Genomic DNA, 26,178 nt, shown 5'->3' on the forward strand with positions numbered 1-26,178 from the left:
TTGATCCTAATTTAAACCTTGAATGGAATGTTTGTAACAACTAAGACTTCAGTTTTATTCAGCATTTGCATGAAGTGTAGTGGATGTTGCACTGCCCACCTACACACAACTCCCTTTTGTTATGAGAATATACAAATAGAAATAAGACTTTGCTGGAGAAACCTAAGCTAGATAATTCTCTCCTTTGTAAGTTTTTATTAAATATTTCAAAGATACACATAAGCAAAGACAGTAATATAATGCATTGCACACAATTTATTTACACCCTATTCAGTTTTCTTCTTTTTGTTTGTTTGGTTGGGTAGGTAAGTGTGAGTGTGTATACTGCCAGCCCCTAAGTCAGTGGTTTTGAACCTTGGCTGTGAATTTGAATCACTTGGAGAGCTTTTAAACTCTCAATCCCTGCTTGCCTCCCAGACCAATTAAATCAGAATCCCTGGCAGTAGAGTCAGGTGATTCCAGTGTGCAGCCAGGGCTGAGAACCAGTGCCCTGAATAAAAATGGCAAATGCAAAGAAACATTTTTTACTGGTAAATCATGTCCTTATATTTCATATTCCTCTTCAAAACTTATTTCATGTATTTTTCAGTAAGCATATTACATTATAGCATATTATATGTATTATGTTGTATTATAGCATAGCATATGTTATTTTATAAAGTTTACTAAAAAAAGAAACTCATCTGGCTTTAATCATGTCACTGATTCATTATCAATTTTGGAAAAGCCTATAGTTGGGTTTTGTTTTCAAATGTTTCTTTGTGATTTTCCTATGTCTTTTTCATATGTATTTCTCTCTCTTAGGTTCTAAACCAGTGGTTTTTAACTTTATCTGCTCATTAGAATCATCTTAGGATGCTCTAAAAGACGATGCCTGGGCCACACCTCCCAGAGGCCCTGCTCGGAGGCTCTGTGCTAACTGGTCTGGTGTAGAGCCCAGGCATTGCTGTTTTTCAAGAGCACCTGAGGAGATTCCGTGTTTAGGCAGAGTTGAAAGCCAGTATTTTTAAATATGTTAAATTCCTACCTAGCTGGTCATCTGAATCTTGCTGGAGAAATTTAAAACTTACATATAATTGCCCTGCTTAATGAGGTAGAAATTATTTCCAGGTTCTGTGAGGAGGAGAAATGAGGGGATGATAAATGGCCTTCCGAGTAATAGGTGTAAATGAGGAATTCCTGTTGGGGGTGGCCAGAGGACTTTTGAGAATAAAGAGGAGGATCTCTAATATTTTAGAAATATTTTATTTCTTCTGCTACACTTCAGCCTAACCTATTATGTTACTCTGAAAACTTCAAAGAAGGTTGCCACTCAGGTACAGGGATGCGTGCCCACACCTACTCAGAGTAAATGCCCACTGTCCAAGCCCTACCTATGGAACCCTAATTCAGGAGGTTCAGAGTGAGGCCAGACACCAGTCCTTTAAAACCTTCCCCAGGTGGTGAGAGGGCAGTTTTGGTCACTACCGCCTTCTACGATGACACATCCCTAGACGTGGTCATCACAATTCATCCCATTGACAACTGGGCAAATTCATGTGGAGTAACAGTGAAATCAGTGGTAAAAGTAGGTTTTTGCAACAGGGATTCTTATTAAACCTCCCTCAGATCTACCTGGTCTTTTTCTCTTTGTGTGGCTATATCAAGAAAGAAGTTATCTTTCTAAAGTAGGACAGAAGACAACCAAGGAGGAGGTGTCCAGAAACATAAATAATTAAATTAAAATGTCAGAGCAGACGTAATCTTCTGTAATAGGAAGTAACAGAGAGGAGGCGTGGCATACACTATCAACAACATGATGCACCAGTCCAAAGAATGCATACGTTCATCAGTGAGACAAGGACTGAACTGGGTCCTGGGAATTCAGGGTATGGTATTGCCTCAAGGAATTTGCAGTCTAGAAGAGGAGACCAATAATTATATAGTGGGAAGAAATAGAAAATTACACGAAGCAGCGAGTATAGACCGACATCATGGGGGATTACAGGTGAGAGGGGACTCAGGAAAGCAAAGGACAAAACCTGGCTTTTGAAAGATACAATGATTAGGGTGTGGAGAAAATGGAAGGAGAGTGAGGGGAAAGAAACAATTTCTTGCCAGAGCGAATGGAACTCTGGGCATGGGCACAGAGGCTTAAAGCAGCATGGGAGGTTGCCTGAATTGCATATGGTTCTATGATGCTGTTGCGTGATGTTCTGGAGGAGTTGGGGGCAGGGGGAAGGCAGAGTGGTAGTGTTGCTGTGTTTCAGACCCCACCCGCATACCTCAGCCCAGTCATTCTTGGATATTATGATGAGTTCCTGGAATAATAAATAAAAAGTTAGATGAGAAGCCAACCAGCCTTGCTAACTCTAAAACAAAAGATGTACAATCTTTCTTTGTCAGATTCTGCTGCAGAATGGTCTTTCTCCAGGTTTATCGTTTCATATCATCCGTCCTGATACTTAGTTGCATTTGCTGCTAGAATTCCCTTTTATTCTAGACTTTTAAAATTTCAGCCTCCTTGGACTTAGGCATTTATTTTGCGTGATGTTTCCTGGTTGATCACACGAACGTGATTTCAATTTGAACGTTAAGATTTCACCATAAGGGAATTGGATTGACCAGCATCAGTAATCCCCCACCTTCACTCAGTCACCACACAGGCACCTAACCATTAACCCACACTAACCCCCAACTCCTCTGCCCTTAACTTCCTTCAGTTGGGACCGATGGCTTTAGCTGTTGTTGTGCACTTAATTTTTATTATAAAATATATCATTCAAATTTACAGACAGAGTCGTGTACTAAACACCAGTTTACTTACCACATGACTTGGTCAAATCTTAACATTTTGCTCTTTTTGTGCCAGTTCTTTTTTACAAACTGAACATTGCAGATTCGGTTAGTTGAAGCTCCCTATCTCTTCCGAGTCTCATTCCCCTTCTCTCCAGAGGTAACACCATCCTGATCTTAGTGTTTATCATTGACATGCATGCTTTTATACATTTACTACATATATGTGTGACCACAAACAACATACATTATTGCTTGGTAAGGTTTTTAAACTTTGTTTAAATAATTGCATCCTTGAAGTACCCATCTGTGCCTTGCATTTTTATTGAAAATTAAGTTTTTGAGATTTATTGATGATGACATACAGATTTAGTTCATTTTTTTAAATTACTGCATAGCGTTCAATTTATGACTATACAAAAATTTGTGTTTTATTGCATATAGGTAGACATTTGGGTTTTTTCCTACTTTTCACCATCATAAAGCTGCAGTTAACATCTTTGTACACATTCCCATGTGCAGAAACATACTGGGTTTTTATTCCTTAATCATTTCTTTTACTCATATGAGTAGTATTCATTATGTAGATAGGTAGGTAGATAGATAGATATAAGTACAGATATATCAGTCATCCTAATAGTCTTACACATGACAACACAGTAAACTTTAAAATGATTATAACATTGCACTGATGTTTTCAACTTGTAGCTTTTCACAAAAGTCATCAGGAACTTCCCTTGTGGAGACATAAGCCTCAGCTCTGAACCATAGAATAATTTAAGGAGTAACCAAATGTGAATACAGAATTGGAAAGGAGGCTAATGTACCTTCAAGAAACTTAGGGTCAATTTAAGCACTGACCTTGCTCCTTTTTCTTTTTCTTTTTCTTTGATGTGTAAATGGTTAGAGTCAGCCTGATTCCCTGTTCCCTCAATATTGACTTGGAGTCAACTTGCTGCAGTATTTAGCCACTGAAGTTAATACGATCCTCTGTTTAAAGTATGCACACTACCCCCTCGTTGCCCTGGGAGAGACAACAAGTTTTTTACTGACTTTGCTTTCCTTTCATTTATTAGTGCCTACTCTGTCCAGATCACTAGGTTAGGTGCTCTGGGTGTCCAAAGATGAAGAGGTCTTCAGAAGAACTTGCAATAATACCGCCAGGAAGAGGTGCATAGGAACAGTCATCAGTAGGATTTTGGCATCTGACATAGAGTTTTTATTTTCTCCCTTAGTAAAACTCAGGAAATGCTCGTCTCCTGCTATTGATGAATTATTTCAGAGTACTATGGATCATGCTGAAGAAAATGAAATCCTTGCAGCAGCCCAGCGGTACTATGTGGAAAGACCTATCTTTAGTCATCCGGTCCTCCAGGAAAGACTGCACAAGAAGGACAAGATTTCGGATTCCATCGGCGATAAGCTGAAACAGGCATTCACGTATGTCATTTCAGCCTATTTCCTTTAATCTGTCATTCAGTTATGAGAGAAGCAAGGTCAAATGTATAAAGAGAATCTGGTGATGTGGAGGGAAAAACAAATGGTGAGCACTCGTGATCTGCAGAGCTGTCCACACAGTTCCTTCACTGGTAGATATTTGATGGAACGCAAGCTTCATTACATATTTCACCATATTTATTAAATTCCTTCTATGCTTTATGTCTATATAAAGGTTTCTATAAACAACCCACTTTTCAATTCTCCACCCGCCTACATAATATCCACCTCTTCCATTTGTCTCTCAGGAATGTTCCAACCCCTCTTTTTCCCACTTCTACTCCACGTGGCAACACCCTGAATCTATGAATTTAAGTCCCCATCCTAAGCTATCAAGGACACTCAGTGTCTTAGGACACTTACCATTCCCAGGCCAGCAACATGGCTGTGTAATACATGTGTGCCTGACATGTGTACCTGATTGCACACCTGATTTTGCAGACCATCTGATTGCTGCCTCCTGAACCCTTGAGACCACAGCTTCTGTGCTGGTCCATTTAAGCTTCACAGTGACCCTGTGCTCTAGGTGTGACATCACGAGAGGTTAAAAGTATATGCACCGCCCACCAGCTGTGCACTTGAGTTTCCTGCTTTGTAAAATGGGAATAGTAATTAGTGCTTACATCATCGAGTTACTGGGGTTAAAACCTATTAATATATGCAAAGTGCAAGGCACATGGCAAGCACTGTATAAATGCAGCTGTTATTAATATCTCAATTTTCTAAACCAGGAGACTGCTGTGAAATCTGGTTTGTTTCACTCAAATTCATTGCTGTTGCCATAGTTCCCTCACATTTTGCTTCCTGTTATCTTCCTACATCTAATTACCAGATACTCTTAACCACTAAAGGCACTGTATAAAATACCATGCATGCTGCAGTAATGCATTATCCTTTTAAATGGAATAAGTTGCTTCCTCATCACCACGAGGACTTGAGGCTGTCATAGTGGTGATGGAACTCATCTGTCCATACTCTTACTCACTGATGTCTTTGATTATAGGCATAGACTGGCAAAAGGACTGGCTGAGGTCCAGAATATAGTCTGTGTATCAAAGTTAATTAAACCATCCAGGGATTAAATGCAAAGCCTTGGTTTTTTCAGCATGGTGTTCACCTAACCAAGACAACCAGACATAGACTTAGCTACAGTGCTCCCGTGCTACCTAATCAAAGACCCTAAAGCACTGAACACATGTGCATAAAGCTCATAATACCTGTGTAAATTTCGTTCATTTTATAAGGAAAGGGAAAACTAAGAGGGTAGATGCTAGTCATTGGTTCCACATTCAAAAGTTAACTCAATCAGTAAATAATTCCCCTACTTCACTTTACACCAACACAGAAAGCACATTAACGATTTCACCTGTTGAAATAATAGCTTCTGGGATATCTCAACTATTTTGAAGCTAATTTTTTTTTATTTTTCATGGTCAGTCGTAGAGCATTAGAGTGGAGCCAATTCAGATGTTCCTCTTTTTAAAAAATAATAATAATAATAAGCAGGTCTTCTTGTCTCTGACCTCTGCAGAGTAGAATAGTCATCCTCGGCACCAGTTGTGAATTCTTCCTTACTGCTCTAGGATATGAGGAAAGTGCCTTGGTGTGAATTCTACAGAAATGGTCCTCATTTTATCTATTTCTTTGTCCTCCAGGTGTACTCCTAAGAAAATACGAAATATCATTTACATGTTCCTCCCCATAACCAAGTGGTTGCCTGCATACAGATTCAAGGAGTATGTGTTGGGTGACTTAGTCTCAGGCGTAAGCACAGGAGTGCTGCAGCTTCCTCAAGGTCAGTAGAATATCTTTCTTTCTTTCTTTCCTTTGCTACCATCTCCTCAAACAGTTGCTTGACCATTTTTCTGTTTAATTTCATCGTGATTGGAAATTCATAGTTTTTATCATTATCGTTCTAGTAACCTTCACCTGTTTAAAGGAATTCTCCGGAAATAACCCTTTTAAATAACCTTTTAAAAGCCCCGGAGATATTAGTTGTAGAATGTGGTAATACTGTTTTACAGACCAGTACATTTAGGAGCTGGCTGGGCATTGCCTTTCTCTCGCTAAGTTAATCAGTCATTTCATGAGCATGTTGTTGAGGTTGTCCTTTTTTTTGTTGTTTTTTAAATTTTATTGAAGTATAGTTGATTTACAATGTTGTGATTCATTCAGGAGTTGTCCTTGTTCAGGTTCTTGACTTATAAGTCCATATTCTTATTACAAGGGACCATGATATACTGAATTCTTGTGCCTTTGTGTGATTTTATATGTGATATAAGAATTTAAGAAAACACTCACTGATTATTCATCTATTCACACGCATTTATCAAGTATCTGCCTGGCTGTCCCCATCTTCATGGAACTAACTATCCAATCAGGGAAAGAAACATGAAGCACATAACAGCACGCATCAATTTTTAATTCCAAATGATGGTAAACACTGTGAAGGAAGATACAGGGCACTCTGACATGATGATTCTAGGGGGACCTAATTTAAGTAGGTAAGTCACAAAAACCCCTTTAAGAAGGTGAGATTGAAGTGAGACCTGAAGGACGAGTAGGAGGGAGGTAAAGAATGAGAAGAAGTGCACTTCAGGAAGAAGTGATAGCATGTGTGAAGGCATTTAGCAGGAAGAGAATTGGGTGCCTGAAGAATTATGAGAGAGGCAGGGTGCTAGGAGTGTGGGGAGTGAGGGGCCGGTGGCTGGCAAGGCGAGCAGTGGCAGGTCTGCACAGCCTTGACAGGCCCCTTTGGATTTCATTCTGAGCGCGACGAAAGCTGTCAGTGAGCTTTTTTCACTTGGGTATTTCTGGTAAGAGATCACTGAGACTGTCGTGTGGGGAATGGACTTGGCTGGCGAGAGGGTCCCAGGATGAATGTAGGGAGACCAATTAGAGGTGACAGTGACTCAGTGTGGTCAAAAGGTGATAACGGCTTGAACAGCCTCTAGGTAAGCTGGCTGAAAATCTATTCCCTTCTCCAGTTTCCCAAAAACTAATTATTGAACAATCAATTTGTAAAAAAAAAAAAAAAAAATTATTTTCCCCAGTGATCAATTAGCTGAGTTTTTAATTTTCCAAGTGACTGAGTTATCAAATCTATTAAATCTGTTAAACAAAAGCCTTAAATCAGGTTTAGGACCATTCTCCACAACAATTTTGGCACCAACACCCCAAGGATAGAGAAAGGGATGTATTTAAAGACAGAGGGGAGGGCGGGGGAGGAGCAGACAGAGGCTGGAGTTATTTATTTCCCATCTGGAGTGGGAAATAGGAGCTAGACTGACATTCAGTCAAGTTGGACTGACAGAGCCACAGGAAGTGGCTGCAGTGAACGCGTGTACATGACTACGTCAAGGAAATCCTCAGAATTTTGCCTAGTTGGGTTTTCACTGAAATGCCATTCCACAGACTTTTTTGGACCTGTAGACATTATGTAAACATCTACCCATTGAACTGTGAGCTCACAAAGGCTCTTTCTTGCCCTGTTCAGCTCCAGAGAGCCTGCAAGAACTTATAGCACAAGGCAGACGGTCAGCTGTCCCCAGAGAAAAGAGCTATAGTGACAAAAAATATTCTCAGAATTGAAATACATGAGTTTTCAGACTGAGAGCAACCATCAGGTACCCATCAGAATTAATGAAAAATTAACGTAAAACAAGACACACCATTGTAAAATATCAGAATACCAGGAATAAATAGAAGATCCCAAAACTTTCTAGAAAGGAAAAAAAAGTCACATAACCATGAAATCATAACCTAGAGCAATCTGAAAAAATAGGCATTAGAGAAGGTCAACAGTTTATATCTACAACGATAAACCAAGAAGTAACAACGTGAACATGTTATGTAGAACAGGTTTCTCAGCCCGTACCATGTACATTGGTGGTGGTGGGGCCATCCTGTGCATTGCAGGATGGGTAGCAGCATCCCTGGTTTCTACCCACTAGATGCAGCAGCAGCCCCACTCTCAGGCTTGGTAATAAAACATGTCTCCAGACATTGCCAAATGTCCCCTGGGGGTGGGCAGAATCCTCTCATGTAGGAACTGCTGATTTAGAAAAATGGAGGTAAATGTAGAAAAACAGCTGAAAGAGTTAGACGTGAGTGCTTCTGGGGAGTGGAACCTAGAGTAAGGCAGAAGAGTGCTGGCTTTTCCTCCGAGCCTCCCTAGTACTGCTTGGCTTTTTGTACTATGGACATGCATTTCTTTGCTAGAAATAAAAAATTTTTTTTAATGCAACACTAAAGTTACCATATTATTACATATGAAATAGGGATGCTTTCCCAACTCTTCTTTTGCTAAAATGTTCTTATCCACAACATGACAATGCATTACATGAACTTTCTAGTTATTCCAGATACTTGGCTGAGGCCCCAAAGCTGAGAACAAAGGGTGTTTATTGCTTACACGCTCTAAAGAGGGATTCCAGGCCATCCATGCAAAACGATGAGTGAATGACACACATGCTCTCTCCTTAGTGCATCACTCCAACAGGATGTGAGGGGACAAGACGACTGATACTAGATTTGGAATGAGAATTTTCGAGAGAAAGGTGAAAAAAGCCCTGTGCATTTCCCCTCCACCTAAAGTTAAGGAAGGAAGGAAGGACTGCAAGAGAATCACTCGGAGCACTGGACGTGTGTCCCCTGGAGTTTGTGGGCACTGTTGCCTAATTCTTGCAAGAAAAATAAATCTACAGGTGAAAGGGTGTGAACTGCCTGTGACAGCAGAATGAAGAGGACCCCTCCTGTGGGCGTGGCCTGCACTTGCACAGTTTCCTGGGGTAAAGCATCAGATAACTGGGTGCCCTGGAAAGTAACCAGGCTTGGCTCATTTGAAAGGTACCTGCCCAAGAAGTCTGCCTACAGGATGAGCAGCTGCCAGCAGAAAGAACCTGGAGGAGGTGTAAGAACTGGAACCTGTAAGGGGCCTAGGTCAGGGGGAGGGGGGCATTACATCGGCCAGGGAATAGTACAGTGGGAGTTCCTCATTGAAAACGGGTCTCCAGAGAACCCGGAAAACACCCCATTGGAGAAACAGCTGGCATTTGGGCATCAACACCAGATTACACCTGCACCAGTCAAGTAAGCCTTTCTGCCGTTATGTAATTTGGGAAAGAATAAAGCAGAAAAAAATCCACCCCTGGCAAAGAGGAGATGACAAGGAAAACTGTCTCAGCCTGGACTCTCTGAACACAAATATAGGATTCCATGTAAGAGTGGGATGGAAGGGTGGGCATGTTAAAACACATCTGCTTAAATTAACATGATTTTCACTTGTTCATCATATATAAAGAACCAAGAGAAAAACACACATAGCCCTCTGTTTTCTAATGAGCTCCCCATTTCTGTTTGGTTTTTAATCCCACAGGTTTAGCCTTTGCAATGTTGGCAGCTGTGCCTCCGGTGTTTGGCCTGTACTCTTCATTTTACCCCGTTATCATGTATTGTTTTTTTGGAACCTCCAGACACATATCCATAGGTAAACCTTATAGTTGATATTTTAGTACCTTTCCTTTTGGATTTCCAAGCTTTGCAGTGTGCCAAAGAAACAGCATGTTTGTTATTAGGACATCTGCTTAGTAACAACTTTTGTTACTGTATACCCAATAGGTGCTTTTAAAGAATACACTCCCCCTCAAGATTTATAGAACTAACAGCTTTCTTATAATCTGGGCATAATAGAAAAAGACAATTTTCTTGTGTAAAAAGAGCAATTGTTGAAATCTGTGAAATAAGTGCTTGAGTTCATAATACAATTTGCCTGCATCTGTTTTTTTTCCTCTATTTTATTAGTGATACTGTAAGTTCCTAATTACTATGCATATAATGCATTTTCATCTTATTTTAGACACTGAATTGTACTTGGTTTCTCTTTAGTGTATTTAGGACCAGATTTATATGGATTTCATAATAGTGTTGATGCTGCCTGAGGCTGCCACCAGCCAACACACACAAGGTCTCAGCTGTCCGTTGCTGGGTAACACATACCCCCCCAAGTTTAGCAGCTAAAAACAACCACCATTTGATTATCTCTCACAGTTCCTGTGGGTCAGGATTTGGGAAGGGCTCATCTGGGCAGTTTAGGCTCAGCGTCTCTCAAGCAGTTAAGAGTCAGGTAGGAGCTAGAGCCAGAGCAGCTACAGGAAGGCTGGACTCCCCCTCCCTCTCTTCTTACCTCCCGCCCTCACCCTCTCTCCACGTGGTCCTAACTGGGGCTTTCTCGCATGCAGGGCTGCAGCACAAGCGAGCAGTGCAGCTCTCAGGTGGAAGCTGCATCGCCTTTTGTTACCTGGCCTCAGCAGTCACGCAGTATCACTTCTGCTGCATTCTTTTGATTACTAGCATGTCACGAGTCCACCCAGAGTCAAGGAGAGAGGAATTAGACCACCTCTTCATGGGGAAATGTCGGGGTTCTAGAAGAGTGTGTGGGATGGAAGATTTTGTCACAGTGCAGTGTTATTTCAAGGAGGATTTATTGACCTCACCTGTGTCTCCTGGGGTACTGGAAACAACCACATCAGACACACTGAACGTAATTTCCCTGATTAATGCTCCCTTATTTCAGGTCCGTTTGCAGTTATTAGCCTGATGATAGGCGGCGTGGCTGTTCGATTAGTACCAGATGATATGGTCATTCCAGGAGGAGTAAACGCAACCAACGGTACGGAGGCAAGAGATGCTTTGAGAGTGAAAGTCGCCATGTCTGTGACCTTACTTTCAGGAATCATTCAGGTAAGGCTCACAGATGTGGAAATGGGCTCTCATTTGCTCATTTAATAAATATCTGTTGAGCACACTTGGCCGGTCTACATGGTGGACAGGGTCAGCCAGCAAAACTCCAGAGCTCAGGCTTCATAGCTGAGGAACGCCAGTCCCACTGCATGCCTTACTTAAATTGATACTGAATAGGAGCTAGCTAGCTTCAGTTGGGTACTTTAGAGATTCCAAAAGCAAGACTAGCTTGAAGCGGGATGGATTAGTAATGGGAAGAGGGCATTTCTTATCTGCCTGGAAGGAACAGGGAGTGACATGACTAAGCCTACCCCCACTTCTGAGGGACAGAGAGAGTACGGGGGTGCCCATTGCTCCGTGGGGCTCCAGGCCCTTCCAGACCTTCCATTGTTTTCTGCATAACCAGTGATTGATTTATTAGCTACTTACTTGCTGCAGGTGCAAGTCTGTAGTGTTAGAAAATGGTCCAGAAAGAACTTCTTAATGTTTTCTGTTGGTTTTAAATTCCTGACCTATCATGTGATTTATTTGTTTCTTTGTCATTAAAAAAAAAAAATAGTTTTGCCTAGGTGTCTGTAGGTTTGGATTTGTGGCCATATATCTCACGGAGCCCCTGGTCCGTGGGTTTACCACTGCGGCAGCTGTGCATGTCTTCACCTCCATGTTAAAATACCTGTTTGGAGTGAAAACAAAGCGGTACAGTGGGATCTTTTCAGTGGTGTATGTAAGTAAGCAACTTCCTGACTTACTGGTACTTGTTTTCCCTTCTTTATTTTTCCCCCTTCTCTTCTGTATCTCTTTTACCTTCAAGGCTCACTTTTCTTATTTCCAAGAATTTCAATAAAATGGAGGAGATTTAGTTATTCTGAGGCTTTTCTGAGAAGAGCACTACAAGGAAAATTAAACCTTTAAGTCTTATTTCTTTAATATATGATACTGTCTACCTCACAAGGAATTTCTTGGTTAGGTCTTTTTTTAATATTTATTTATTTATTTGGCTGTGCTGGGTCTTAGTTGCAGCATGCAGGATCTAGTTCCCTGACCAGGGATCCAACCCGGGCCCCCTGCATTGGGTGCGTGGAGTCTTAACCACTGGACCACCAGGGAAGTCCCTGGTTAGGTCTTTATTTGGTTATTTCACCTTGACTCTAGTTAGCTAAAGAAACAGCTTTTTCTTAAGACCAAATTAGATTATCTTTGGGAACTAACAAATAATTTAAAGGCATTATGGGATAATAGATCGCTCTCAAAAACTGCTTACTCAAGCAGGCAAAAAATTAAGTCTGTAAAGGATTTAACTATCACAATTAACCAGTTTAATCTAATAAAATATACATAGATCCTTCCACCCATCTCAGAAAATATAAATTATTTGCAAGCACGTAGGTAACAGTGGTAATAACTGATCACGTTGAGAGTGGTCATGTAAAACTGATCACAAATTCTAAAAATTCAATGTTGTTTCACATGGTGCAGTAAATTAGCAATCAATAACTAAATATAGCTTTAAAAACCCCATACATTTGGAAACCAAAAACATATTTTTAAATAACCCATGGATAAAGAGGAAGTTATGAAATAATTAAAACCAAATGACAGTGCAAGTACTGCATAACAGAACTTCTGAGATGCTGCTAAAGCTATCCTTGGAATGAGAGATCTATAGCCTTTGTGTAGGTATTGATGTGTCAGACACTGTTAGGCAGAGCAGTGAGTTTACAGTCCAATGGGAAGACAAATAGTAAACTGCTAATCACATAAATATGTAATTAAGTACAAATTGTCTTAAGTGCTATGAAGAAAAAATCAGGCTGCTCTGAAAGTTGAATAGGGAGACCTTTAGATTAGGGGTCTAGGAAAGTCGCTTTGAGGAAGTGACAGTTAAATTGAGTCCTTCATTGATTAGAATGGAGTCCAACTGTGGGAGCATTCCCTAAATAACTAAATTCTTTGTTTCCCGTAATAGCTGGTAACATGCTTCTTACTCTGAGATTTCTCAAAATGCCTTGTCACAAAGGAAATAAACAGACAAGCATACTAGAGAATGTTCTAGGCATTGATAGGAAAGGTGTGTAGCCTGGGCTCGGTGGTAACCTACTTTCCCAGGGTCCAGATAAGTACTAACTGCGTTTGGGGTGCCGAGACTGCAGCCTTAGGAGAAAATTAAGCGGCTTTCTTCTCTAACTTTCCTGGGCTTCTTTCCAAGCTTCAGCCACTCTCTTCCTTTCCAAGCTCACCTGATTCGTCTTTCATCTGCTAACAATGATTTCTCCCTCTTTCAGCTCCTAAAAGCTTTTGTATGTATTTACCTTTGGATTTTTTTTTGCTGATAGTACCCCTCATCCTTTCCTAATGCTCAGGACTCAGCTTCAGGGTTACTTTTCTGAATTTTACAATTCTACATTGAGATGTTAGCATAGCAAAGAACACTGTAGTATAAGATTGTCAGGTAAGGATTACAACTACCAAGCTGTATGACTGGGTAAAAATGACTCCTAATTGGTGAAAGCTGCAAAGAGAGAGACTTCAGCCTGAGAACTTTTAGCTAGAAATGTCCACTAATGGGATGGCTGGTGTGAATTAGAGCACTAGACTGTCTCTGTCTATTCAGGGGCTCTTGCTTGATGTAACATCCAGTGTTCACTGTGTTACAGAGTACAGTTGCTGTGTTGCAGAATGTTAAAAACCTCAACGTGTGTTCCCTAGGCGTTGGGCTGATGGTCTTTGGTTTGCTGCTGGGTGGCAAGGAGTTTAATGAGAGATTTAAAGAGAAATTGCCAGCGCCCATCCCTTTAGAGTTCTTTGCGGTAAGTCAACTTCCAGCAGCATACACCTACCTATTTCTGTGAGGGGTTTAGAAGTGGACCTGGGAGGAGGAAATTCGACCTCTTTTCTCTCACTTCTGCCAAGAGAAGGTCGGAATTTGTCAAGGGGAACTTTTACAAATACACTGACAAAAAAAGAAAACATTAAAGCAGAGTCATGGATGATTTTTAAAGTATAGCTGAAATCTGTCCATAAAAATGTGAATGTAAATTATCTTTGAGTGAAATTATGGAGATTTTTCTTTTTCAAAGTTTTTATTGTCTAATTGTTTTATAATGAACATATAAACTTTAATAACCTGAAAAAATTAAGCTGTTTCCATTCTGAAAAGAGCAAATGACAAAGGTTCCCAAACTTTCTTGGTTCCTGGCACTCCTAGGCCAAAAGAAATACCTAACTAATAGTTCCATTTACTAAGTAGTAAGGTCCAAACAACTGCATATGTATTTATGTCTAACAACTTAAGAACTGTTTGTAAAAATAATGCACATAAATTGAAATAAAATATATTTTATGACATTCTTAAATCACCACAGTAATTTATTAATGAATGTGTATGGCAGCTGGTGGGCACTTCACAATCCCTCAAACCTGGGAATCAGATGGGCACCACTACCATCATTTCCTGTTCACTTTGATTTTTGCATGGTACCTGCTTTTTTATCACAGTGACCACTGAATGCCCAACTTTGCAAACATGAGGTGTGACTGAAAGGAATGTAGTAGGAACTAATATCGAAACTGTGAACTACCTCAAACTAGAAGTTTGCATGGTGTCTGACAGGTGTCACTGTTTTCCTTGAAAGTCATGTCCCACAGTGTCCTGGTGAGTTCTCCTTGGGACCCTGGAGCACTTTGGTGTATAGTTTGGGAGCCACAAGGAGAAGAAATAAAAAGTATAGGTGTCTGATCCAAATCTAGCAAAAAGTTCCAGCCACGAAAACCACTGGCTCGTATAGCTCACAAAGAAGCCAGTCCCTTTGACCCTTTTCCTTGCTTTTGTCTTGTCTATACCCGAATAGGACTGTCTCTCACTGTTTTAAGACCTGTTGTCTCATTGGGGTTGGGCACAGAGTTCCTGTTTCCTCTTGGAGAACAGCAAGAGGTTCTCAGCTCCTTCGCATGGCAGTGGAGAAAGGCAAGCCCTAATCATGAAGTAAATGATGAAGACTGACTTTCCTGGCTTGGGTTCCTAGTTTTGTCCACTTTCCAGATTCCCTTTAAAGTTTCCTTCATGTTTTCCAGGGCAATGGTTCTCCAGAATTCTATCATTATAATTATGGTTGAACCTGTTTTTTGTTTTTTTGTTTTTTTTTAACTTCTTATCTGTATGCTCCTCAGAGCAAGGGAGAGGGAAGCCATACTGGAAAATTTGGGACAGAATCTTCATGACTCTCTTTAAACATACAATTCCTTTCTTATCATAAAATTGTTTGGGGTTCTGCATTCTATTTCAAAATGCATCTGTTAGTGTTGGTAGGAAAGCTTTGGTTTGAATTTATTTATCACTGCATAAAGTTGATGCTCCAGGAACTTGAGCCATGTGTATCCTGTGGATTTGAATTTTCTGGGCACTCCCCCAGTTTGAGATGAACAACAGATGCAATGAAGGGTGATAGACATTGCAACCAACAAAGAAGGGGCACTTCATCATAGCAGCCAGAAGCAGCCACGCCCTTGGTCTCTCAGGCTGCTGTGTCTGATAATGAGCTTACCTTCTTCTTGGTTCCCTGCAGCAGCCCCCTTTGGTGGGGGTCTGGCTCCCTTCCCTGGCCAGCCCTATGCCTTCACTCCTGGATAACCCACTCAGAAAGTTCTACAAGCAGTGGTTCTTTGGGGTGAAGAAAGTTGCTGTCTCTCCTTCTGTTATTTTTCTCTTGTAGCTCACTAAGGCTTGTACTTTACACACAGACTGAATCTGTGCCCCGACAATCCAGGCAACCTTATGTACAAGGACACTCTGTGATGGGCGGTTTCACCCTGACCCTGACTCGGCAACAGACATGGGAGAAGATAGCCATGGGGTGCTGGTGGAGGCTTCTAACCACCTTGGTGCTGCTGTCCTGGAAACAAGAGTCCATAGAAAGATTGTGCAATAGATCCAAACCTACATGTTATAATGATACACTGTCACTGTACCACCCTCACAGTACATATTTCATGTCCTTTATTTGTGCCACCTTGGCCAGAGCTTCATTTTACCTGCCCCAAAGGCAAAGCCAACTCCTGAAAGGTTTTATGGCTTCTTTCTGTTTGTAGCCAACTAGCCAAATGCCTCAGGATGGAACAGAACAAAGTAAAGAGAAAAGAATTCCAGGCCACAAGGAGACTGTAGAGTCCATTTTAATTTTGTGGAGAAGGGTCATTAGGAGAAGTTAGAATTGCTGGAAGCTAACTATAATTCTTTTTTTAAAAAACCGAGAAAGTGAGAATAGATTTGGCTTGGCTAACAAGTTCTTTGAAGCTTATTTTTGTGGTGTTTGAATGTTCACTTCTAAAGGTACGTTTGGTTTTGTGTCTGTTTCAGGTGGTTATGGGAACTGGCATTTCAGCTGGGTTTAACCTGCATGAATCGTACAATGTGGATGTCGTTGGGACACTTCCTCTGGGGTAGGAAAATAGTTGCAAGTAACCGTGTGACTTGAATAATCAAGGGATCTATTATTGCTTCTAACTCCTGCTTTAGTATTGCAATGAACAATCTTTTTTTTTCCTACATATCAAATAGCTGAGAGTTTGGGGGGTTTTGAGTTTGGTTGTTTTGGCTGTCTGTGTGTGGGGGGGGTGGCTTTTTGTGGTTAAAAAAAAAATAACATAAAACTTAACCATTTTAACTGTTCATAAGTGTACAGTCCAGTAGTGTTAAGTATATTCACACTGTTGTGAAACACATCTCCAGAACTTTTTCATCTTGCAAATCTGAAACCATACCGTTAAACAATAACTCTCCATTCTCCTTTCCCTCCAGCCCCTACTTTCTATCTCTATGAATCCGATTACTCTAGTACTCGTAAGTGGAATCATACACTACTTGCCTTCTTTGTGACTGGCTTATTTCATTTAGCATAATACCAAGGTTCATCCATGTTGTAGCATGTGACAGGATTTCCTTCCTCTTTAAAGCAGAATAAAATTCCACCTTATGTATATACCACATTTTGTTTATGCATTCATCTGTTGATGGACATTGGGGTTGCTTCCACCTCTTAGCTATTGTGAATAATCCTGCTATGAGCATGGGTGTGCAAGTGTCTCTTCAAGACCCTGCTTTCAGTTCTTTTGGATATATACATAGAAGTGGGATTGGTGGATCATATGATAGTCTGTTTTAACTTTTTGAGGAACCTCTGTAATGTTTTCCAAAGTGGTTGCACCATTTTACAGTCCTACCAACAATGGCATGTGGTTTTTCGTTTTGTTCTGTTTCCCATTTAGCATTTATCGTTTTTTTAGATCTCTTCCTGGGTAGCTTTGGAGCTAAAAGCAGAAAGACCTAAATCTAGCCTGCCACTTAGTAGCTTTGTGACCTTGGGCAAGTCACTTATCCTCTCAAAGCCTCAGTTTCCTCCCCTGCTAGGTAAGCATGGTAATTAATGACTATCTCAAGAGCAGTTGTGAGAGTTACAGGAGAAAATGTGTCTAAAGCGGCCAGTGTAGCATTTGGCATGCACAGTGCACGTTGAAGACATGTTAATTGAAAGTTCTATGGCTCATTATTTCAACCAGGTTTCTAGTTTTAAATCATATATTACTTCTTTGCTTCATCTGTTTTTCTTTTACCTAATTCTACATTTTAAAAATTTTACTATTATTTTTATATTTGAAGGAGTGAGAGTGACTACGAGCCTCTCCTGGTCTCACTCTGTCCCTCTCTGATACTCTGGCTATCTCTGTACCTCTCTGCATGTCTCTGTCTTTCTGTTCCTGGTACTGTCTCTTTCTTGCCACCCTGTTCTCTCTTCCCAAAAGAAGAGTCAGACATTTGCCCAGATGCTGGACATTGACAGGACATGGTATATTCCATCAGGCCTTGCCCCTGGAACCATCTAAGAATCTCCAGGGAAGCACAGGCAGCAGGAGTTGCTCTTTAAGCCAAAGTTCACCCCAGGGAGCAGGTGTTGAAGGAGGAAGCCTGCATTCAACTTCAGCGAATTGCTGTCATTAACGTGTTACTTATGATTCAATGTAAAGGTATAACACAGTGATAACCCTTGTTTTTCTATATGCACTTATCATTTTTTAAGTACTTTTATGCCCGCCATGTCAGTTGATGCTCACAACTACACTGTTGATGTATGTTATCTTCATTTAACAGAGAAGAAAGTTCATTTATTCCCATTTATTCATCATATGTTTATTGAGTGCCTATTATGTGCCAGGGACACAGCAGTTAAAAACAAAAGTGAACGTGCAAGCAAAAAAGCCTTTGGTGTCATGGAACTTATATTCTACTAGGAGAGATAGACAATACATCAATAGTGAGACAAGCTATGAAGACAAGGGAAGCCAGGTAAGAGGTAGGAGGGGCTGGGGTTGCTGTTTTAGGTAGGGTATCAAGGAAGGCGACATTTGAGAGACGTGAGTGAAGTTTGGTATGTCCCAGCCTGGACCCAGAACTCAATCTTCTGATACCCAGTTGTGTGATCTTTCCATTACCTCACATCTGGGTCACTAACATAATTCGTCATGTGATAAACATGTGTCTTTGGATCCAGTAGATAACCCTATTCAATAACTAATCACAAATAATCTACATGTGAATTCTCACGCTTAGATTTCTCCTTTTAAAAATTCACATGCCACCATCATTCCTACCTAATACCTTCCTTTCCCTATTGCATTATACCCAAATATGTTGCTTTCCCTCTATGTGTGAGAGCTAAACTTTTTTTTTTTAATAAATTATTTATTTATTTTTGGCTGCGTTGGGTCTTCGTTGCTGCATGCGGGCTTTCTCTAGTTGCGGCGAGCGGGGGCTACTCTGCATTGCAGTGCACGGGCTACTTGTTGCAGTGGCTTCTCTTATTGCGGAGCACGGGCTTCAGTAGTTGTGGCACGCGGGCTCTAGGAGAGCTAAACATTTTTTAAAAAAATAAGAACATTTTACTTTTGAAACTTGGCTTCCCAGAAATCTTATCTTTCTGGAACTTTGCCCCAAACCAGGCAAGCAACCAATAATGCCTCCCTAACTTCCTATCTATATGCAATCACACTGCTTCAGTGATCTGTGAGTCTCACTGCCGACGAACAGTGACTTATAACAATGTCCGTTTATTTGCTCGCAGTTTGCCAGTGTAGGTGGGACTCAGCTGAGTGGTTGTCTCACTCGGGGTCTCTCAGGCAGCTGCGGACTCTGAAGGGGTGACCAGGGCTGAAGGATCCAAGAAGGCCTCGCTCACATGTCTGACAGCTCAGCTGCAGCAGCTGGAACAGCTGAGGGCTGGCTGGCATCGTCTCTCCATACGTGTCTCCAGCAGGGTAGACAGGTTCTTTATGTGTCAGCTCAGGGCAACAGGACGGAAAAGCAGAAGCTGCCAGGCTGCTTACAGCACTCATACAACATCACTTCCACCACATTCTGTTGGTCAAAGCAAATCACAAGGCCAGCCCAGATTCAACCAGAGGGGAAACAGACCACATCTAGATAGGGGAGCAGCACACAGAAGTATGGGAGGAATTGGTGGTGGTTGTATTTGGAAACAAACTACCACACTTATCTACACACACACACACGCACACACACACACACACACAAATATATAATACAGTGTCCAGAAAGTGACAGCTGACTGTTAGAGATCCCATTCATGGCAATATATCATGTTCCTTGGTTTACTTCTCTTAACTCATTGCAGCATACATTCTTTTCTCATATTCTTATTCCTCAGACCCAAACCTGCTGCCAGGCCTTCTCTCCTGGTTAGTGCTTATGTAGCAAAGTGCAAGGAAAAGACAGTAAGTTCTATAGTTGGACCCCCTGGGTCTGATTCCCTGCTCCATCTTCAGCAGATTACTTAACATCTGCAAGCATCCATTTTTTCACGTGTAAATTGGGATAATAATGGCACCCATCTAAAAGGACTGTTGTGAGGACAAATGAGATGACATATGTCAAGCATGTAGCACATAATCTAGGCTTAACATATGTTAGGTTCCTTTCCTTTGCTCCCCTCCCTTTCCCTTACCTCAGAACCTGAGACAGCCCCTTTGTCACTGTGATATGACACAGTATGAGAAATAGTGTAGAGAGACGGGTTCTTTGTGGTTTTTGTTGTACTTAATAGATGAGCCGTTTGACCTTGAACAAGTTGATTGACCTCACTATGCCTCATTTTCCTCATCTGTAAAATGGGGATTATAATGGTACCTAGCTCACAGTGCTGTTGGAGATAGATAAACACAGAACCTGGCACAAGAGGAGGCACCTAATGAATGACTGTAACAGTAATAATATTGTGCATCAATTAATTGATATTATTTAGCCCAGTGCCTTGAGTTGGAGCAGGTGCCTTTGAAAACCTCTCTTGCCCCTTCCCCCATACCATTCTGGGGAACACCTATTCTGTTATTTTAGGACAAAGGTTCCAGACTATAAGAATGGACCACAAAAATTAGGTCCCCCATTGGGGAGCTCCAGGAGCCACACTTCTGGCCCCTCCAGACTCCTAAGATTCCCAGATGTAACCCAAGGAGTAGAGTCTGCTGCTGCTTACTTCCCATGTTAGACACTCACCTGAAGGGATCCAGGGAAGAAGCAGGGTCCTTACATCAAATAGCAAGGGACAGTGTGAGTACCTCGTGTTGCCCGGACAGTAGTAATTCTCTGATATGATAGCCCTTGTCCAGCTCCCCCCTCACCTCAGTTTTTGGTTCGAATGTCTTGTGGCATCTGAGCGCTTCGCTGACCCTCTCCTCTTCCTGCTCTGAGGCTTACTTACACCTGCCATACGGGGTGCCATGAGGTATGAAGTTACTCCTTTTCTAAATACAACGGCATTTGATCTCTGCTGATAACCCATTCAGGTAGAAAGCCGGCACTCTGGGGTTGGGGCCTGGAAAGAACTTGTGTGTCAAAGAGGGCCCTGCTTTTTGCCAAACAAGTACCCAAGTGTTGATCACCTCATCTGCAGATAATGCCCCCCTGCAATGCTCCCCTCTAGCTGCATGTTTTTTTCCAGTGGTCACAATGCCCAGGTTAAAGTCAGCTTCACCTTTCAGGCTGCTACCTCCGGCCAATCCGGACACCAGCCTCTTCCACCTTGTGTACGTGGATGCCATTGCCATAGCCATCGTTGGATTTTCAGTGACCATCTCAATGGCCAAGACCTTGGCAAATAAGCATGGCTACCAGGTTGATGGCAATCAGGTAAAAATCATTAATTTCCTGCGGATGTTTCCTGGTGGCACAATCATCTGGCTCTACTATAGGAGACAAATAAACTGGATTTCTCCATCTTGGTAGAAAAAAAAATTAGTTTGGTGATGGACGTATTTGAAGCATGTATTTATTCAACACTACAATTTTTTCTTGGTTTGTGTGCCTTAAATCATCAGAACACTGAGGTACAGGCTCCTACCTCACCTGATCAGTAGGTCAGTCTCCACTCTGAGGTTGACAGTCTGCCGTACTCCTCTAGGCGCTATCCCTATTTTTAAAGCTCACAGCCTGAGAATCTAACGTTTTTCCAGAACCACATTTACTCCACAGGAAGCCTTCTCTTTGTTCACTGAACTTTGAGTTTATGATTCATCACTTAAACTCCACAATACATTCTTTGCCACCTTCTGTTATAAGATAGCTACAGATAAAGTATTTAATCTGAATACCATGAGCCATTATTTATTTCTAAGATAAATACCCAGTGTGTATTTATCTTAGAAATTCACACTGTGTATTTCTAAGAGGAGACTAGACGCTCCATATTCATACGAGACACGGTAATCCATCTAGGAAAACCGGAAGTTGCCCTGAGATCAGGACTCACTCACTGGTCCCAAGAGGACACTGGCATGGGTTCCTTGATGAGCAAGAGCCCAGGCATTTAAAAGATGCCAGTAGTCCTGTTCACCAATAACTTTCTCTTAAACAACAAAAATATTTTGTCCCTTTTGCTGCAGTTTTCTTTAAAAACAAAAACATTATTTGTGTAGAGAGTGTGTTTGGGAAAGGGGGCTAGGTGGTGAGCGCAGCATTTATCTCCAACACAATAAAAATTCAAGGTGTTTTTTTCCCACCTTAAATTATGCATTAATTCCTGTTTTGAACTCATGCTAAACAAATTCTTGTATCTGGAAAGAGAATGAAGAGACAGCCTGTACTGCTGAAAATGTGCATTAAATGGGCCATCATGCCTGGCTTGCTGAAAAATAACTGATCTCTTTTTGTGCTTTGCTTCCATGTGGAAAAGGAGCTCATTGCCCTGGGACTGTGCAATTCCATTGGCTCACTCTTCCAGACGTTTTCAATTTCATGCTCCTTGTCTCGAAGCCTTGTTCAGGAGGGAACTGGAGGGAAGACACAGGTGCGTATGCAACTGGCCTCCAAGGTCTGGTGATTTGGGTGATAAACTTTAATCTGTTGATTGTATTCTGCCTGAAGATCCATGCTCCAGTGAGCTGTGTATGAATCAGAGAAAGGCATGATTGGTTGAAGCAAATCACAAGGAACTGAATCTACAGAAAAGGGGTATATTCGCCAGTCAAATCGAAAAATTAAACAACACTCCCTGCTACCAGTAAACCTCAAAGTTCAGACATAGGATGTTGTCATGAAAGCCTGAGAGTGAGTATGGGCAGGATGCCAGCACCATCCAATAGACCTTTCTGCTGTGATGGAAATGTTTGATATTTGTACTGTCCAGTATGGCAGCCACTAGCCACATGTAGCTCTTGAGCACTTGAAATGTAGCTAGTGCAACCAAGACCTGAATTTTTAATTTTATTTAATTTTACTTTTTAAAATTTAAATAGCCACATGTGGCTAGTGGCTACCACTTTGGATGGCAAAGTCTTATCTGAACTCTTCTGGCCCCTGTGAGTCTTGGGTCAGCACCATACATCTCCTTTCCCCCACCCCTGGCACGGGCATTTCATTCAGGGTATTTAAATATTTCAGCTTCTGTTTAAAGGCTATATGAGGAACCAAAACCTCAGAAAGGGAGTGGGAACGAGTTACAGGTTTATGTAATGGTATGGATGACTTATGTGAAGCCATATCTTCCCACAGTGATTATCAAAAGACTAAGACCAACCTGTGCCCCGCCTCTTACTCAGGTCTCCTAAAAGCCCCTTCCACGTGTCTTCTCTCATTCAGCTTGCAGGTTGTTTGGCCTCGTTAATGATTCTGCTGGTCATATTAGCCACTGGATTCCTCTTTGAATCATTACCTCAGGTGTGTAGCTTGGACTTGGTGTGAGGTTTTCTCATGTATAGAGATTTTGCTATTTTATTTGTTTATGTTTTTGTGGCTGTCTCATGGGTTTTTACTGTAATCCTAGTGAGGTGGTATGAGAAAGGGCCAAGGCTAGGATCTCAATATCCTGTTCCACAGTCTGCCAGCAACTGGGACCTAGGGAAAGCCATCTTAGCATCTCTGATTCTCAGTTTCTTTATATGCAAAGTGGAGGTTTGGGTTTGGCTAATCTCCATGGTCCTTTTCTCTTTGATCTTCTATGACCTTATACTCCCATTAAAAATTTGAGAAGGCCTACACTCATAAAACATTTGGTTACTGGAACATTTAATCTAGTAGAGCTCAGGAATGCTATAGCATAGAGAAAATCATAAAGCAGGAAGACCATGGGTGAGATAAGTCCTTGAGTACCATTTAATTCTGAACCTCTTGACCACCATGCAGGTTTGCTACTAGGATATAAGCCTGGTTTTCAAGGCCCGTTTTAGCTAACCAAGTCCTGAAAATCCAGGTGTTCTTGTCTCCACATGTACCATCACCGCCGTGTAGGAAGTGAGTGGGGAAAGTTCGGTGGGAGGGCAGCTGCAGGGCAGTGAGGAGCCAGCAAAGGGGGTCTCTGGACACGAGAGGAGAGGCATGCATGAATGTACTGTGTTTCAGGCTGTGCTGTCGGCCATTGTGATCGTCAACCTGAAAGGAATGTTTATGCAATTCTCAGATCTCCCCTTTTTCTGGAGAACCAGCAAGATAGAGCTGGTAAGTAACAAAGGTGATTGCTAGGTGAATGTGTCGTAGCAACAAATGTATTGTTGCTGATAAAAATGTGAGAAAGATAAGTTACTGTGGCCAGTTATTATATGCAGTATCCAGTTAGGCAACAAGGCTAGGTACTCTGTGTGTGTGTGTGTGTGTGTATAACTCTTAGGAAATTTTTCACATGATTCTACCTAAAGCTTTCTGTCTTTTGTTTAGACCATCTGGCTTACCACTTTTGTTTCCTCCTTGTTCCTGGGATTGGACTATGGCTTGATTACTGCTGTGATCATCGCACTGCTGACTGTGATTTACAGAACACAGAGGTGAGTGCACAGATTGGCATGGGTGTGTGTCCTGCCTGAGACTGCAACAGTGAGTTTAAGCGTAGATCAAAGCTTGATCTGGTCAAAGTAAGCTCTTTGGTTACTTCTGGTCAGCATGAAAGGGAGCTGAGGACGCATGGGGCTTGTTGGCTAAATAAACAAAATGCCAAATGAAAAACTCAATATGATCATGCCAGATGCTCTACTCTATCACAGTTTATAATTCCATCAGTGGTTTTCTTAAAAGAGCCTAATTTGTCTCATGGTTCCTGCCATTCTGGCCCCTGTGGCACCCTGGCTTATTTACCCTCTTGTGAGGGTAAATGAACTGTGTGTTCTTGCAGTCTGCTTTGGCACCGGGTGCTGACATAGGTTTTGATAACATGGAGCAGACGCTGACAACAAGTTATCATATGTGGGGCTTCAGCTGTTCCTTCCTCCACCCTGAACTATTACCGCCTGTCATCTCTTCTCCTAGTAGCAAGCTGAGCCCAATGGGGAAGGTATAAACTAACTTAAAAAAAAATACTCTGTTCATGATAAATAAATAAATCACTATAAAGAAAAAAAAAAGGAAACATTATGTTTTCAAATAGCCTGACTTTGGAGTCAGACAACCTTAGGTTCAAGTCCTGGCTGCACACTCTATAAGCTCTGTGATTTTACGTGACCTCTTGGAGCCTCCGTCTCTGCCTCTATAAAATGAGACTATTACTTGCTACCTCAAAGAGTCACAGTAAGGTTCAAATGACAATAATGCACATGAAGAGCCCAGCACAGTGCCTGACACATCCTATGCACGCAACAAATTTAACACAGGAGGAATGAAAATGAGGTTAGTCTGATTTTGCCTGTAGTTGCAGATCACACGATAGTTCTTAAAGTTTTGATTGTGGTATATTGAAGGTCTGCTAGATGGAAATGATGGGATGCTCCCCACTCTACAGAGTAGGAAATGAGCATTTTCCTCTTCAGAAACGACATAGAGGGAAATGTAAACAACATGTGGAATCTAAACTCAAGAATTACACTGTTTTTAATAACAAACTCTACCCTGTCACCCACTTTTATGTAAAAGAAGTTCACCCCCCCGTTTTTATACAAGCATTATTAGTACATGCAAGAGTTCTTTATCTCGGAGCTTTAGTGAACATCACGGTTTAAAAATACCTATATCCTTTAACAAGCCATAGTATAGAATTGGAGGGTTTTTTTTCACTGTTTGGTTTTTTTTTTTTTACCCAAATAATAGTTTATGATTTCTTATCATAAATTTTAAAGTTAGGCAGGTTGTTTTTTAAATGCTCTGCTTCTTTTTCTCCCCCAAATAATTAACTAAAGTTCATTTTTAATGTTCTGTCCCTGTTGGTGATTGTGCTGGGTCTTTGTAGGTTAGAGTTTGGGGAGCCAGTACCAAGGCTACATGTTTATTTTCGGCTGCTTCTTTCTCTGTAATTAGGGCATGCTGTCCAGAGAGGGCTAGTGCTTCACTGGCTTTGCTTGTCTTCCAAACACCCAGATTCCCTCAAAGCCCACATGGTTAAGGGACAATCAGTTCATCAACAAATAGTTCCTTATGCCTCCTCCATGCAGGCACTGTGGGTGATGCTATAAATATGACGGAAATTCAGTTTTTGCCCCCAAGCGGGGGCAAAACATATTAAAATAATTATAATCTTAATTGGACAGTTTTATTTGAGAGACTACTAGGTTCCCAGGGAGATACTAGACTCTAGGGATATTGCAGTAAATAAAACATGGTCCTTCCCTTCAAAAAGGCTGCACTCTCCTAAGGATGACAGATACATAATGATAATGATGATGCTAATCATGATAATGAAGTAATGG

General features: G+C 41.4%; 1 protein-coding gene across 3 annotated transcripts in view; it reads left to right on the forward strand.

The window, feature by feature from the left end:
• The first annotated feature begins 4,063 nt into the window (after positions 1 to 4,063).
• The window catches only part of SLC26A5 (solute carrier family 26 member 5), a 29,225-nt gene continuing 7,110 nt past the window's right edge, over positions 4,064 to 26,178 (forward strand). The window contains exons 1-12 of one of the 3 annotated variants that reach the window (XM_061197623.1): positions 4,064 to 4,215; positions 5,928 to 6,067; positions 9,650 to 9,760; positions 10,847 to 11,013; positions 11,573 to 11,737; positions 13,668 to 13,820; positions 16,367 to 16,449; positions 21,058 to 21,205; positions 22,248 to 22,361; positions 23,153 to 23,230; positions 23,912 to 24,007; positions 24,224 to 24,330. In XM_061197623.1, coding sequence (XP_061053606.1) covers positions 4,064 to 4,215; positions 5,928 to 6,067; positions 9,650 to 9,760; positions 10,847 to 11,013; positions 11,573 to 11,737; positions 13,668 to 13,820; positions 16,367 to 16,449; positions 21,058 to 21,205; positions 22,248 to 22,361; positions 23,153 to 23,230; positions 23,912 to 24,007; positions 24,224 to 24,330 — 1,514 coding nt within the window. Of the gene's footprint in view, positions 4,216 to 5,927; positions 6,068 to 9,649; positions 9,761 to 10,846; positions 11,014 to 11,572; positions 11,738 to 13,667; positions 13,821 to 16,366; positions 16,450 to 21,057; positions 21,206 to 22,247; positions 22,362 to 23,152; positions 23,231 to 23,911; positions 24,008 to 24,223; positions 24,335 to 26,178 lie in introns of those variants that run through there. The other 2 variants (XM_061197624.1, XM_061197625.1) reach the window with 2 other exon arrangements.

The sequence above is a fragment of the Eubalaena glacialis genome, chromosome 8 (genome assembly GCF_028564815.1).
Source record: "Eubalaena glacialis isolate mEubGla1 chromosome 8, mEubGla1.1.hap2.+ XY, whole genome shotgun sequence".
NCBI lineage: Eukaryota > Metazoa > Chordata > Mammalia > Artiodactyla > Balaenidae > Eubalaena > Eubalaena glacialis.